The sequence below is a fragment of the Trichoplax adhaerens genome, genomic scaffold, assembly GCF_000150275.1.
Source record: "Trichoplax adhaerens TRIADscaffold_4 genomic scaffold, whole genome shotgun sequence".
Lineage (NCBI taxonomy): Eukaryota > Metazoa > Placozoa > Uniplacotomia > Trichoplacea > Trichoplacidae > Trichoplax > Trichoplax adhaerens.
In genome coordinates, this window is record NW_002060946.1 from 5,820,071 (window position 1) to 5,837,477 (window position 17,407).

At 35.4% G+C, this 17,407-nt stretch overlaps 2 protein-coding genes across 2 annotated transcripts; one reads left to right on the forward strand and one right to left on the reverse strand.

Moving 5' to 3' along the window:
* Positions 1-288: 288 nt before the first annotated feature.
* TRIADDRAFT_55861 (uncharacterized protein) lies at positions 289-3,811 on the reverse strand (the record flags this gene model as incomplete). The annotated part of the gene is made up of 12 exons (XM_002112099.1): positions 289-351; positions 455-652; positions 721-807; positions 881-952; positions 1,050-1,151; positions 1,250-1,390; positions 1,474-1,578; positions 1,665-1,742; positions 1,880-1,972; positions 2,072-2,121; positions 2,387-2,505; positions 3,624-3,811. The coding sequence occupies 12 exons, from the start codon at positions 3,809-3,811 to the stop codon at positions 289-291; spliced, it is 1,296 nt and encodes a 431-aa protein (XP_002112135.1).
* Positions 3,812-6,023: 2,212 nt separating this feature from the next.
* TRIADDRAFT_23841 (uncharacterized protein) lies at positions 6,024-13,231 on the forward strand (the record flags this gene model as incomplete). Its single annotated transcript, XM_002111593.1, has 28 exons — positions 6,024-6,230; positions 7,321-7,452; positions 7,618-7,720; positions 7,934-8,034; positions 8,128-8,282; positions 8,392-8,455; positions 8,660-8,742; positions 8,930-9,017; positions 9,204-9,312; positions 9,402-9,475; positions 9,623-9,751; positions 9,878-9,940; positions 10,060-10,176; positions 10,286-10,438; positions 10,560-10,662; positions 10,764-10,880; positions 10,978-11,128; positions 11,222-11,361; positions 11,534-11,619; positions 11,694-11,786; positions 11,866-11,945; positions 12,028-12,070; positions 12,228-12,302; positions 12,378-12,450; positions 12,526-12,641; positions 12,745-12,798; positions 12,883-13,037; positions 13,129-13,231. 28 exons carry the CDS (start codon positions 6,024-6,026, stop codon positions 13,229-13,231), a joined length of 2,967 nt encoding a protein of 988 aa, XP_002111629.1.
* Positions 13,232-17,407: the final 4,176 nt, after the last annotated feature.

The window sequence follows — 17,407 nt, forward strand, 5'->3', positions numbered from 1 at the left end:
AGGAAGATTTCACAGTAGTAGCAGTAACTATGACAGCCAACACAAATTAGAATGTACGCTATGTTAAAATAATCTGTAGCAATAGACAATTTCAATTAAGTTACTGTACGTATGTAATATGCAATCCCTATAAATACAGTAGATGAATTTAATTATTTACAAGCACCTCGTCTTACTACTTAATTAAGTGAGAGTTAGTACAATGACCAATTGTTATTCACTACAACTACCTGAAAGGCAAAGTTGTAACGCTACTAAGATATAAAACTAGTGTATAAGAATTTGATTTTAATTAAAGTGTCCGTCGGTAAAACTCGTTTCTTCAAGGCCTCCAGAGTGATTCCTCATTGTCTAGAAAATTTTTACGTTTGCACATCAAATTTCCATGAAAATGTGATAATAGGGCAATAGCCATTCTAAAACATGCTGTACATGTAGACATATATGCTCTTACCTTTCGAATAAATGATTTATCGACAGCTAAAGAATGATTCATAAGCTGCATTCTTTCATCAAGATTGATACATTTTGCCATATTGTCTTCTAAATCTTTCAACATTGATACACTTGTTCCCAAGTCTTGAGGAGTATCATGGAAGGAGATCATACCATCTTGCTGATTAATCGTCGCAAAAATATCTTTTTCCTCTATCTATGAAAATGAGTTTATGATGTAGTTATTAACCAGCACAAATAAAACATAAAAATTTAGCAATTTACCATTCGTAGTAGACGAAGTTCAGCCTCATTTGCGTTTACCAAATGAACCCGATCGGCCATATCCGCCGGAGATAAGGTCAGGAATGTCTATTAGAAAATGAATACTGTATATCAGATAGCATTCGATTGAAACCTGCATTTTTAAACAGGCTACAGCTACCTTTGTTAGTCGTAAAATATTTCTTCTAGTCAAAGATTGAATACATTGCTTTGCAAGACCATAATTGGAATCCTAATGAGAAATAATTAATGGCTATAATACTGCAACTGGTATCAAAGTGTTTGAATAAGAATTAACCCTCATTGCCAGTGTTTTCGATTAAACTTACCTCTATCATGGTTTCTCTGTTTTTATTGAGCGACTCTAACACCTTTGGTGCATCGTTCTTTGCATATGCATTGGCAAAATCATGGTAAGATTTAAACATTGCCTAAGATAGCACATATACCGTAGCAGATCTCAGTAAGCCAATTCAAAAATTATCAGTAACCGAAATGGTGATCTTCTCATAACAACCATGACTCCTACCTTAAAATTATTGTTAACTAAATGTGAAGTATAAGAAGGCAATGGCACATACTTTCCACGGACGAGCAAACTTATTAAAATATATTTTTTATACGCTTCAATCATGATACGGCTTAATACATGACAAGGGGTGGTAGTTACCTATTTGTTCGAGTAAAAGTTGATAAAGTTTGACAAATAACTTAATGTTGACTAATTAAATGACATTTTCCATTAGTACTAACCACTTCAAAATAGAATAGGGCGAGTTCCCACTTTTTGATAGCCGCATATACCATGCCCCCGTAATAAAAGTACAGTAAAAATCGTTCTGTATCTACAAAAGGGTCCTAAGATAGGACAACAGAATTAATTATTAGACGTTGATACGTTTGTTCGACAGGAAATTTAAGATTCAAGGAATGTTCAACTTTACCAAGCTGGACAGCAAACTTGTAATATCAACGTCTAGAAATGGCACAACAGGCTTTAAACACTTCGCCGCAAGGCACAACTGCAAGATGAATAAAATTGGCATCGGTGATTTAATTTAATGTCATTTTTGTCGTCGCATCGTTGTAATTTAATTTGATAAAATCTTACGTGAAGCTTTACGCTGTTAATTATAATGAGAAGCTCGGCTTCAGTTACCTTTGCTAGATTACAATGAATTGGTGTCAGTTCATCAGGGGAATTCTGTATTTTGCGAATGAATGCTATTAAGGGTAAAATACCTCGAATGGCCTATATAGATCGATATAACAAGATAGGCGACTATTATAAAACTGGCTGATTAATAGCAGTCTCCAATGCTAAGGTTCATGATCAATAACTGTAACATACTTGTCCCCTTTCGATCAGCTTATCCACCATTCGTCCTATAAATTGAGTAACTATTCAACAAATACAGGCAAGGTAAATAAAAAGTCCATTTTAAGAGTAATACATATTACGTAGCAGCTAGCGTGTAATCATTATTTAATCTTATTATAATAAGATATACACACATATCATTCAAAGTGAAAGAGATACGACTAAATATTGATCATTATTTCGTACACTATACAATTACATCTTTCTATATATCGAGAGAGGGAAAGATCGTCTTCAAGAGGTTTATAACAGTTTGAATAAAAATGTCAATATTACTCTAATTACCTAGCAATATGTCACAATAAGGAAGTTGTTCTTTACAACAGTGCGTTAAGAAATTCTTCCCTTGAACAAATAAAGAGTCCCAATTCATGGAGGCAGTATTTTTCATTAATTTGATATGCCTGTAACACATGTGTAATCAGTATCTTGTAGTTTGATAATATCCATCAAATGAAGCTAGCATGTACTAGGCAATCAATATTATTGCTATCATTTAAAATGGAGATACTATTGCAAGTACTGTATAGGTATTGAATTAAATTAAGGATGCTTTTCCAATCTTATCAAGGATGATATTACTGTTTCAAGACAAAAATAGACACAACATAAGCAGTAGATTATCTGACTGATGAAGGATAAGTCAATCTTGTACAGAGAAGATAGCCGTTGTGGTTTTGAAGGTACAACAAATAGACGATTAATTAGCCTCCAGTGATATTCTGAAGTTGTTTAATACTGTAATTATGCTATCATCAAGGGTGAGGATGGATTGGCTACGTCTCATACGAGTCCTTCGGGATCGTCATGTTTTAGTATATCCATCCAGTACAGTAGAATATCGCAATAGAGTCGATAATGGCGTTATTAGTCATCATGGTCATCCGTTCCATGCTGCTCTTTCAATCCACTAGAGCTTGTTAATTTCCATTTTTTACAATGCAATTTGCAGTCCATTGGCAAGGTGCTTACGGCTCTATGATGGGGCGAAATTGTGCATAGCAGGGAAAATTTTCTATATTGAATGGCTTCAGCATCATCCTTTTACTTTCTATGCAGCTCTTTCGATCCACTAGAGGTTGTTCATTGATATTTATTTTTTAACAATCCAATCTGCAGTCTATTGGCAAGGTGGTTACGACTCTATGATAGGCGAAATGGTGTATAGCAGGGAGAATAGAAGCTGAGTAGAAAGGGAAAATTTTCAATATTGAATGGCTTCAGCATCCTTTTCCTTTCCATGTAGCTGTTTCAATCCACTCGAGGGTGTTTATTGATATTTATTTTTTTACATTCCAATCTGCAGTCTATTGGCAAGGTGGTTACGACTCTATCATGGGCGAAATGGTGTATAGCAGGGGAAAATAGAAGCTGAGTAGAAAGGAAAATTTCCAATATTGAATGGCTTCAGTATCATCCTTTTCCTTTCTACTAGTCAACGCGAACATGTTGGATAGAATAGCTCAAGGCACCGCTATGACAGTGTACTGTAAAGTTGCGAGTTGTCTATATCTATACGTACAAAAGGTAAAAGTATCCATAACTGTGGCGTGAAACGTCCAAGTCTGCAAGGAGAGCATCCAAGTTGAAGTGGTCTTCTGTTAAAGTTGGCTTAGCAATTTGTAATTTCTCTTTCAGAGCGCCGAAATTGCCACTTTCTGATAGCTCTCGAATATCGCTGGAAATGTTGGACAAGTTGTTGGTGGCCATTTTCACCTTTGAATGTTGATAGCCGCCAGTCAATTTCCACTAGTATCCACAGTATCAACAGTATCACTGTACAGTGTACAGTACTGTAGGAGAAAGGAGATGGAATGAATGTCCAATGCGGGGATTTCTCACACTCTACCTACTCAATCAGTAGGCTACAGCCATACTGTACAGTGTTGAGTACGGGTAGGATCCAACACTGACTGGGTATTGCTTCGTCGACTTGAGATTGTAACCAACGACGGCACTGCACCAGTATCACATTGGTACAATACGCTACAGTGTACAGTGTACAGTATATGAGATTGTACTGTGGCGTAGTACTGTAGTTCTGGCTGGCTGCCTTGCCGTCTTCCTCTGGAGGTTTTGATTGAAGGCTGACAGGACTAAAAATCCCCAATTTTAAAAGTACTATTTATACAACGGTATGCAATCGTGTGTAAGAACCATAAGGCCAGCGAGTATGTGTGTTGCCGTCTTAACACAGTACAGAGGTCTTGACCGGTCTTCCTATGTACAGTGTACAGTCCCACTCTTTGCATTGTACTGTACAGTGTACAGTACTGCACAGTGACTGCTGACCGGTAAAAACCACAGAGTTGAGAAAAAAACTCTACAGTATGGTACTGGACTGGACGATTTGTTTAGTTTCTTTTTCAGATTCAGAATAAGGTAAAACATAGGACTGAAGCCAACATAAAATTACTATACTTTATTCCATTATGTAGCGACTATCCATGCAAGAACAGTCGAAACACATAGTAATCATTACTATGGACTTTGCCATCCAAAAGTTGGAAACGAAAATAAACACATTCAGTCAAATGACACCGACACTATACTGTACACTGTACGGTACTGTACTGTTCAGGTTCGGTGGTAGTCCTTGACAGTACCAGTACTGTACTCAGTGTTTTACTCTTGGACGGACAGACATTATGGACCAAGCACCTGGTTATGATAGTACTGTACTTTTAGGAGGGAGACGATCGATTTTCAGTGGACTGATTTTTCTGAATAAAGTAATACTGTATTACGTTGAATCTTGTTATTTATGACTAAGTTCTGCTTGGAAACAGTTGTATAAGATCGTCGATGTTAATGAAATGAGTAATAGTGATTTCGAAAATACTGTAGATACGGAAGATCCATACTAAGTAAGCATTCTTCAAATATTGACGACCTCATTTGGTAAGAATAGTCCGTCTGTCTGAGGTGGTGATGGCATGTACTGGACTTTCTGAATGGACCTTTACTACAGTAAGGGTTAATACAGAACACGACAATTGGATACAGACAAGACTTCTGCAAGCTGTAGCTCAGCTTAGTCTAGCCTAGGCCTAGCAGGGTTGGACTAGACATAGTACACTGTACAGTTTGTAGTGGCATAGACTACTAGAAGAAAACGAAGGCTTTCGCCACAGTAGTCCATGACAGTAGACGCTTTCAGATATCTAGACTCAAAATCGTTAGCCGCGGGTGACATTGATTCTGCTAGCATATGGGTCCCACGATCAAGTACCGGATCGTGCATGCCCAATCAGTGTCGCAATCATGACTAAAAATTCTTACTGTGCACTCGTGTACACTGGACAGTATGTGTCCAGTATGGGTAGCATCCGGCGGCAGTACCGTCCATCCACGTTCTCCTACTGTACAGTGTACAGTGTACAGTGCACAGTACGTTACGCATCGCTAGGATGAAACACATCCCCTATCCGCGACACACACATCTTACTTGGCAATTGCTCTTCGCTTATGGCCACCGTTTACTGCAGCTGTCCAAATTGAAAATCAATTTTGAAACGCAAATTGATGCTCTTTATTGCTTAATATCATTCTATTACCTTGCAGTAAGTTGACAAGCTTGTCTCGATATCACTTACTAGTATAAAATCGATAGTTTAGTACGCTTGAATGCTGTCGGCCGACGCGTGGCGTTCCCTTTTGAACGATGATACACTTCCATACCAACAAGTGATTGATTAGTCAACATGTCTAGTTGGATTATTTTTACATTCTAGTAGGCATAAGCAATCGGTAGATTCTTCTACATTAATACTGAATTATTTTTTTTGGGACTAACCATGTGTTGTATTAACTATTGATGAAATACTTTCAGCTTGTCAAGAATTCGAATTTCCTGTCTGGGGATAGTGTTTGTTTAGTAATTGATTGAGTTTCATTGATCAACGATACACTGTCGAATATTATGTATCGTGCCAGTCAAGTTCTGAATCGGCTCCGTCTACTCTCGGTTGCCAGCCTTAATGGCAGATTGAAAAGTACTATACCTCCACCTGGTGCAAAATCCCTATCGTCTCCTCTTGCTAAAGATTCATTCTTAAATGGCAGCAACGCCGTATTTATCGATAGCTTGTACGATCAATGGAGGGCTGACGAAGAATCGGTTGATCCGGTGAGTCAATACAATGTGCTAACATGCCGTAGAGTACTTCATTTCCTACGATAATGCCATTCAAAACAGATACATTATAATGAAGGGTTGATTATCCTAATACACCTCTTCTATTTTGCGATCAATGCTATATATAGTATGGATTGATCACTAAAACTGCAGTTGTCGTCATAGATTAGCAATACGCTATTACGATTTTCAGTCCTTCAACGCAATAATGGATTTGTTCGGCCCAGACACAATCACAATCTTTTCTTCCTAGATGCTGTATTGTCAATTACTCATCATGATTTGGACTAGACTATAATTATCCATATACCACACAATCATAATCCTTCTTCCTAGATGCTTTATTGTCAATTACTCATCATGATTTAGAGTAGGCTACAATTATCCATATACCGCACAGTCATTTATTATTAAAATTTACGAGAAGACCCATATCGCAGACGCTGCCATGACAGAAATTCCATACAATAGAGCTGGATTGCAACTGCAGCATTTCAGCTTTTTCATGTCCTAAGGATAGATTATAGATGGCCGGCACAAGCTCGCTTTAGCTGTACAATGCGCCCATCACAATATTTGTAATGAAGCCTGCCATTATTTCAACGTATCACACTGTAATCGTTGAAAAAATACAACTTACGCTGCTTTAACGGATTCTAATATAGTTCATTTTTAGACCTAGAACTTGTTTACCAGACTAAATTTGCTATCAAGGTCGCAATGAAAGATTAGATCAGTAATGATTGCGTCATCTCGACAACTTAATGCTACAGTATAGCACAATTTCCTTCTATAATGCTACAGAGAAAGTCAGATACAAAGTTCAAATGGCCCCCAAGAGGTTTTAGTCTTAATAAGATATCTTTCCAATATTTCAACTCGACATTAACCTGTAATACGTGGAAATATTCAAAATAGCTCCTAAAATTGCAACTTTTCCAATCAACTACGACAGTTGATCCAGTACTGTTTGATTCAACTATAAAAATTATCGATACTACCTACATAGGATGTTATTGAATTAGCACGCGTATTTTATAAAAAAAATTGATTTTCTGGATATTCTAATTCATGTTTCTAGTCATGGCGAAAATATTTCTCAGAATCCTCGTACGGAATCGATAGCACTGTAACCGGAACCGCTGAACAGTTAAGCGTCAACGAAACCGTTACTGACCATTTAAAAGTTCAAAGTTTAATCCGCTGCTATCAGGTAAGACCTAAATTGCTAGGGTAAAAGATATTTCTGTCAGAATGCCTACTATACCATCAAATTGAATTTAAAACCTTAAGAGTAAGAGTTATAATACACTTTAGCCCAGTGGCCATTTCGATAGTGGTCTAGCTGACATTCTAACGCGTACTTTTACCCTCTTAGCATTTAGGCCATCATATTGCTGCCTTGGATCCTTTGAATCTTTACAATGCCGATCTTGATCCATCTATTCCATTAGAGCTAAAGCTGCCTACCTATATTAGTAGTATGTATTGAATACCTGGTCTATAGGAAATTTCTACAATTATTAATTTATTGCTAGTTGTAAAACAACTTTTAATTAGCTTGCCTTAAAAATAATTTAATAAGTTACCCTAATAACCATACATAGCTTAATTAATGGTACTGTAACAGTAATGAAATACGTAGAAACTATTTACTCAACAATTAATGAATTATTGTCATGACTTATTTGAAGGTGAGGAAGACCTGCAGCGCTACTTTACATTACCGAAAACGACACAGATAGGTGGCGATGTAAAAACACTCAAGTTGCAGGAAATATATGATCGTCTAAGGGTAACCTTTTTGCTGTTTGGCTTGTCAGTACTATCTTAATGTTGATTTGACCTTGGAATTGAACGTTAAATAATTAATTATATGACAATATAGAGAATTTATTGTGGTAGTATTGGCGTTGAATATATGCACATTACCGATCCTAAAACTTTCGAATGGATTCGTGATAAATTTGAAACACCTGGAATTACCGATTTATCACAAGAAGATAAACTTAAAGTTCTCAGGAGATTATTAAAATCAGTCGGGTTGGTATCATACCAATTAAGTTATAAATTATTTTTGTGCGCAAAGCAAATCAATGTCTTTGCAATTTTTTTACGAACTTAATAATTGTCATAATTTTATGTATATTAGGTTTGAGAATTTCCTAAATCAAAAATGGTCAACGGAGAAACGATTTGGTTCGGAAGGTTGTGAGGTACTGTTACAACTATATTTAAGATTATTATCAAAGTGTTAGACTGTACAATATCGGAGTCTGCTGTTAACTTGATAGAAATAAATTGTTGGAGGTGTTGACTTAGATTTTACGCTATCGTTGATTTGTATGACCCAATATCTTAAACGACGTCATTGATAAGAATATCGTAATTATTGTGCTTATACGGCATTAAAACTATAGGTAATAGCTCCTGCCTTGCAAGAAATTGTTGATCGATCAGCCCAGCTAGGTGTTGATAATTTTATTGTAGGGATGTCTCATAGGTAAGTTTGTTCAATATTTATAATCGAATGAAATGCTAGCTTGTTATCAGATACTTAAATACATGTGATGTAACAAAGCTATTGCTGTTAGATTGTATTAATGAAACTGAAAGATACACTAACTGTAGTAAATAGTTATTATGGCAATTGCGATAAAAAGTGACCTAAGTCTCGGTTAATGTTACAGAGGACGATTAAACGTCATTGCAAACGTTGCAAAACAACCTTTAGCAAAGATCTTTAGTAGATTTAAGAAAAATCTATCCTTTCATAACGTAGAAGATCAGGTATTCAATGAATTGTTCAAGTAGATTTCCGTCATTCATTGTAGGTGACACTTTAGGCAATTTTTATATTGATTTATTTCTACTGTTCAGTTTGCGCTAAATATCGACGAATGAATGTTCATCGATTTTAAATTAGTGCTGTCAAATAATTAACATTCTTTATTTATTGCCTAGGGTACCGGTGATGTAAAATATCATCTAGGAATGTTTACCAATACATATAATGAGGCAGCTGGTAAGGATGTTACCTTTACAATGGCTGCCAATCCATCTCATTTGGAAGGTAATTTAAGCATCATCAACAGTTATCAAGTTCCATGCTAACTTAAGATATGCGAACGGTATAACCAATTTTTTTTTACTCATGATTAGCCGTAAATCCAATCGTACAAGGCAGAACTCATGCAGAACAATTCTTCCATACTGGAGATAATCCTGAAAAAAAGGTAACGTGCGTAGTAGTGCTCTTATATAGATTTAATAATATTATTCGTCCAAATTTGTTATTTATACCTTTTTTACTTTTTTGAACGTTGTAACCTCTCGATACGATAAAAGTAATATAAGTTTTCGTATTAAATTTAAATCCTAAGGTCATGGGTATTCTTGTACATGGTGATGCAGCATTCGCTGGCCAAGGTGTTGTATATGAAACTGTCCAGCTCAGTAACGTAGATAATTATTCAACTGGTGGTACTGTCCACATTGTTGTGAACAATCAGGTATCCTTTTTCGTTCGAATACATAATATAGATTGATACCCAACTACTCGGTTTATTTATATATATTAATTAACACTGTATAGAGCTTACTGGTGTAACATTTTCAATTTGCTTAAAATGTTATAGATCGGTTTTACAACTGACCCAAGAAATGGTCGATCATCTTCGTATTGCACAGATGTTGCTAAGGTATCAAGTATGAACCTAATTTATTGTAGTAAAATCCTTTCACTATTACTAGTACTAAATTGTAAGTTCGATCGGGAGATCTGTAACAGGTACTAACTGATATCAAACTGATGCAATAGGTAGTTAATGCTCCGATATTTCACGTTAATGCTGATGATCCTGAGGCCGTGGTCTATGCTAGTCGAGTAGCTGCTGAGTACAGAGATACTTTTCAAAAAGATATATTCATTGATTTGGTGAGTATTCCATCGAGCTCAATTATTCTGAAATCCTTGCTTTATGTCACTTTTCTAGCTAAATTGTACTCATGATATTAAAAATGTGTTCGTTCTTGCGTGCAATTAGGTTTGCTATAGGCGTTATGGTCACAATGAAATGGATAATCCAGAATTTACTCATCCAGCCATGTATCGTGCAATTAAAACTAAACCAGGTGTACTATCACTTTATGTTAACAAATTGGTCAAGGAAGGAGTATGTACTAGAGAAGAGTACAAAGTAAGTAATTTTTGTTGAATATCTTATGTACATATAAACTTGTTATATTATTATATGTGTGCATGAAATATTGTAGTCTAGTATTAAGGTTATGAATAATAATACTTTATTTAATTAATAGCAAGAAGCAAAGCGTTTCAACAACGCATGTAAGGAAGCGGCTGAGATTGCTGAAAATCAAACCAGTAATGACGTACATGATTGGATATCTGCTGATTGGAAATGTGAGATTCAAACGAAGAGATAAAATTATTTCTGATAATTAAAATCTTATGTAGCAAAAGTATGTTTTAACTAAAGTCTTGCATCTTGATTGAAAATGCAGCTTTCCTGAAATCGAGTAATTACAACGAAACTATGGAAACTGGTGTTCGGAGAGACGTTTTGAACCACGTCGGAGATGCGTTTTGTTCAGTTCCGAAACATATTACTGTTCACAACAGTGAGTACCCACAGAAGTACAGTGCTTACAAAGGTGCTATTATGTTGTAATGTATTATACGATTATGTGACAAGTTTATGCCTTTCTCTTTAACTAGCATTGAAGGGTGTTTTAATGAAACGTAAACAACTTTTGGACGATGGTAAAGCTGACTGGGCGATGGGAGAAGCAATGGCATTTGGATCTCTACTAAAAGAGAATGTTCATGTTAGACTCAGTGGGCAAGATGTAGAAAGAGGAACATTCAGGTACTCTAGAATGGCTAGTCAATTGTGATTTATTGTTCAAATATTGTTAACCGTTCGTAAATTTACTGATATTCTTAAATTTGTTTTCATTAGTCACCGTCACCACATTCTACATCATCAATCATATACTGACATTGATGGCAAAATTAAGTGGAACATTCTTGACAATTTGTTCGATGACCAAGGGAGATACACCATTAGCAATAGCATATTATCCGAATACGGAGTATTAGGTATGTAACTAATGATATGATATCTTGCTTATTTTCATATTAAATTTATTCGGCTACATTATTTTATTATTGCTCATCTGTATACTAGCGTAGTACCGTTTAAACATATAAGAGTTATGTTTTCATATAAAGTTTCAATTTGTGAAGTGATCTAACACAATCCGATTAATAGGATTCGAGACTGGATATAGCATTGCCAGGCCGAACATGTTGGTTTGCTGGGAAGCACAGTTCGGAGATTTTCATAATTGTGCTCAGGTATTCTAACTACCATGTTGTTAAAAAAGTCCGTTAATAAAAAATTGACATTCAATGGTAAAATCTTTTTGCAGCCAATAATCGACCAGTTCATTTGTAGTGGTCAAGAGAAGTGGGGCTATCAAACTGGTATAGTTTTATTATTGCCTCACGGATACGAAGGCATGGTAGGTTTTGGAGCTATTGAAAGAATATTTGAAGTTTTGTTTGCATATTATCTTATACTTTTTTATTAACTAAAACTAGGGACCAGAACATTCCAGTGCTCGCTTAGAGAGATTTCTGCAGCTTTGCAATGACGATATGGACGTTATTCCAGTAATTGAGTGTTGTAAATTGAGTATATCAATGTGCTAGGTTTTAAATTGCATTCTCCGCTTTCCCATAAACTTAATAGGAATTAGCAAGTGAAAGCGACGTAATCAAACAACTGCATGATCATAATATGCAGGTAAATATCACCATTAAATAGACATAGCGACAGAAATATTGTAACATGTTTTTAATTGTGTACATTTAAAATTTCTAATTTTAAAATGTTTACTGCCCTCAATTTATTGTAAGTGTAAACCGTCAGTATATTAATAATCGATACCGATATTGTCTAGGTCGTTAATTGTTCCACACCTGCAAATTATTTTCATGTTCTAAGACGGCAGGTTTCATTTAACTTCCGAAAACCAGTAAGTAGACGCACCAATGATAGGCGAACGGCTGCTGTAGTTAAACTAATTTTAAATCATTCCAATTCTCTTTAGTTAGTAATAATGACGCCTAAAAGTCTGCTACGACTTCCGGCTGCAGTGTCTTCCTTAGATGAAATGGGACCTGGTAAATAATCTTCTGATGCTTTCTGTTAATATGATACATTTTTAACTACGATATATCTTCAACATTTTAACATAGGTACGAGTTTCCAACGTGTTATACCAGAAACAGGTGAAGCATCGGAAGATAGTAACTGTAGTAGTGTAAAGAGGGTTATTTTATGCTCAGGAAAAATGTATTACGATTTGCACAGTGTAAGTACTGTAGAAGTATTTATGAAGGTTTTAAATTTTGCGTAGTACTATAATAAAAACATAAAATAATCATTTTTTTGGATTGTGCAATGAAAATATTTAGACTCGTAAATCGAAGGGCTTAGAAAAAGAAATAGCTATAGCAAGAATTGAACAGGTGAACTGTAATTGGATTGCACTTCTATCTAACAATGCTGTAGATTAGACTTTAATCTAAATAACATTTACTATTTATTTACAGTTGTTCCCATTTCCCTATGATATGGTACAAAAAGAGATTGAAAAGTTTCCAAATGCAGATATTGTATGGTGCCAAGAAGAACCTAAAAACATGGGTGCTTGGGCCTTCGTTCAACCAAGGGTATATAATATCACTGGTCACCTGAAACTGCCAAGGTTAGTCAATATTGCTATGATCCAAGTTCGTATGAGTATGAACCGTATTGGATACAATAGGAAATAACTCTTCAATTAACTAATATTGCAGATACGTCGGAAGAAAACCGTCAGGTTCTGTAGCTGCAGGCACTAAAAAAGATCATGATATTCAGCAGGCGGAACTATTAGCAGAGGCCTTAGATGTTGATTAATTTGGGCAATAGAAAGACTGTCATTGTGACTATGCTTTGACTTTGACATAATTACAGCGAACATGGCAGTATGCCCAGTTAGTAAAATCATTGGACTACTGTCTAGTATTCTAGTAATACTTTGTAGATGATATATATTATTTATGCTTACGCTCATAGTTAGTGAAGACCTTTCTCTGTATTACTGAAATAGCTCTCGAGGCTATTGATGTTCTGATTTGGTGACTTAAGAAGCCAAGTCAATTACCGATGGTTTAAATAATTCATAGAAATTAAATTTTATTTTTATTGAGTCTCAGCAGTTGATATTTTACTCAAATGGCATTATATTATTATTAATTGTCTTACAGTTGATATGCAGTTACAACGTTGCTAATACCATATCATAAAGCATTCTGTTATTAATAAAATCCAGCGTATTAAACACGACACAATCTGATATTCCTATGAAGATGCTGCTGCCTTTTTGCGATACTAACATTCGGTGTTATTGATATTGAAGAAATTATACTAAAAATTACAATTTTACATACGTCGCATCTGATGTATTACTACCTATTCAACGAATTAAATAGATTGCATTATTTACATTAAGGCTAAATCTATAGTATAACAAAAGATTTAAATTGTTATCTTTTCAATAGATTAGTAATCATAAATTGTTAGTTGTTACCAAATATGCATTGCTTCTATTTCTAGTAAGCAGCAGTAACTGCGGTTAATGCATCCTTACATTTCCTGTCCAGTAGACCATCTCCACCTGCAGTGATAATAATTATAGTAAAAGCATTTGATAAATTTAGTAAAGTGGCATTATTGTTTTATAGTTGGCAAGCAAGATATTGGGTATAATTGGTAAGCTCTTTTAAATCTTAATGTGGAAATTAATATGCATATGCAGAATTTACACTCACCATATTGTAACTCTTGAATTTCGCATCGATAGATTAATTCACCATGAACTATTAATTGTACTTCGTTCCAGTCTGCTATTTCTTCATAGACAATTGTATGTCCAGCAGTTTTTAATACGTCTGGTTATAGAATAGAAATATTGATACCAATGTAATATATATATTATATTTTATATAACAGTTTTAGACAAAGAATATGTTAATCTAGCCATGTGCAAGAGTATAATATTGTTTCTAGCACGCTGATGTCCTGTAGAACATTAAAATAGTTATTCGGTAATATTTATTTTCTATCCTAGTAGCAAGTCAAGGGGCATCTTAATACTGTAGTTGTGTAGTAGTACGCTCTACAGTATTTGATCAATGTCTCACGATATATGATCATTCGTAACAAAATTATCGTTGTAATGGTATTGCATAATAACGTTAACAATACTTCTAGCATGCTTTCTGCATTAGTGTAGTAGAGTATTTTAAACGGATGAAACTTTATTTGAATATTGGAGGAATGTTCGAGCATACATTAAACATAGAGACTTTTTGAATTAATAGATTATTTCAACGATATTATTGCAATATCTGGCTTAATTTATAGAAGCATTTTGAATTTATTACGTGCATAAATACTATAATAAGTGCAAAGGTATCGATTACCGTCATATAGTACCGTAATAATTTGTACCAAAATAAATATTAAAGTCTATGACAATATTTGGTATAATATTATTTACTGGTTAATCCTTGCAGCCTTTGTATTCGATATTTTACGCCATCAAAAGATGAGTATGGACCATATCGGATCAATACTGTTACCATATTTGAGGAATAATGCCTGGAAAGAATAGCAAAAGTATAAGCCCTTCTCTTAAAGTTAACAAATACTCATATAAAAGCTATCTATTGTATTCAAGCAAATTTTACTTTATTTTGAACTGGGCATCGCCTATCAAAGATTTATTTTTAATGTTTCTTGAATAGCAATCGATTAATTTATCCGGGTTTTAGAAGAATTATTAGATGATAATAATCGACTACGACTAGCAGTTAAAGAATCGAACTACAGGTTCTCAAGGTGCCGAATGGCGATTAAAAGAGATACTTTGATAGTAGGTACCAATCGTCTTTACCCTCAAGTAATCAAACGGTTACAGTTTCAAATCCCCCCCCAAAATAATTCTATTTGTAGGCATTAATCGAATGATTAAAGATCACTATGTTATATAAAGATTTATCAATAAGTTTATAGAAAAAAAGTAGAAGGTTAGTAAATAATACTCACTTCTGTCGGCAATAACTTAATGTTTATTCGCAAATTTATTGTGGCCTAGAGTGTCCTCGTCTAAATGGGTATGTCTAACTGTGAGTTTTATGCGACACTATCGTGTAGTCTAGTGTATAGATCTAGATTGTAATTTACAGTCATATACTGCCCGTGCCAAGATCCTTATTGTCCAGTACGTAGTAGATATTATTAATTTTATTAGTTACTGTTTATGATTGCAATGGGTAAACTACGCGTCGATCGATACTCATTACTTTAACTTAATATGTCGCAAGTGTATCAATTTTATCTGCTGATTTGTAGCTTGATACTTCTACACATAGTCTACAATACCCATATAGTATCTAAAACAACACTTACCATTGCCATGTTTCTGTGCTAGTTTTGTTGTGTACTGATGTTGTATATTAGCTTTCTCATATTATGATATTGTAAACGATCCACGGCTGATCTGTTGCCATAGTGACAGCGATGCTTGAACACCTTAGCTGTGCTAATACCGTACTGCGGAGTCCGCGACTAAGCTTGTTCATGGTTTGAGCAATGGCACCTGTAGCCATTGAACTCGTCATCAAACTTTCATTAGATTGCTATAATGAAGTTTTTAACGTCATTGATAGTTTGTAAAAGTAGTAAAATTGACGTTATCGCCGTGGACTACTCCATACTCTAAATATTTCGTAGTCCATATTCGTTGGCAAGTACTGCAGTTATTTTTTATTTTCAACATGTGTCCGTTGTGTGATCATTGAATCACGAACGGCCACTTCCTACTTTTCCGCTGTATTAGTCATGACTTATAGCGTACTCCCTACTCAGTGACTTAATAGTACAGTATTATGGCTGTACCAGGGACTACTCAGAATCTTTGGCTTAGGAGTCCCTGACCAAAAATATTTAGTAATGCCTGACTGTAGTCTACGTCCATACAGTATTGAGCATTTACTACTACGTGAAGAATCACGACCATCGATGCGGGATACAGTCATCGACTAGCCCATTTACTAAATATACAGTGTCCAGTATACTGTAAGCCGTTTCAGCGATGTGTCCATAATATCACTAAGGAATGCTAGAATGCCTTACTGTACAGTGCATCTAGAAGTCTATAGCTCGCACGCTTCTCAACTACTTTCCATTTCAGAAAGCATCATCAATATTGTGATAGAGGTAAAAACTTCTTTTCTACCTTTTACATGTTTTTTTTTTACCTCTACTCTACAGTACTGTACTGTACAGTACAGTATGCTTTAGCCTACGATGAGTGAGTACAGTACTGTATTGTACAGTATAGTACTGTGCTCTACGCACGCGCAAGGGAGTCGATGAGTACAGTACTAAAGTCTACAGTACATACTATCGTCGTCTACAGTACTGTACTGTACTGTACAGTACTGTACACTATGCTTTAGCCTACGATGAGTGAGTACTGTACAGTGTACAGTACAGTACTGTGCGCTACGCACGCGCAAGGCAGTCGATGAGTACAGTACTAAAGTCTACAGTACATACTATCGTCGTCTACTGTACTGTACAGTACTGTACCAGCACATCCAGGAAGCATGCGCTATGAAGAGTCGGAAAATCAACGGAAGGCTGCACTTGCGCAGTGGAAATTTTTTTACCGACCAACACTGACGATACAAGGTGTAGCGGCTAGCTTGGTCTTCTCTTTTTCACCACATCGGCTTTAAGGCAATAAGGTAAATGCTGAGATAATCGTTGTTCAATCTTCTATCATCTCTACTTTAATGTGTTGTAAAAGTGATTCCTTGTTGAAAATAGCAAGTAGACTTGATGTTGTTATCGTTTTTGATTGGATGGATGCTAAAATTGCAATGTAGGAGGACATTTTATTTTACACGTTGCGCTTACCATTGTTACACCATGATTGGTGCCTAAGTAAGCAGGCCAAATCAACTATAATGTACTACAAGTAGTTATGACTGCAGTGGTTACTGAACAAGTAGCAAGGACGGC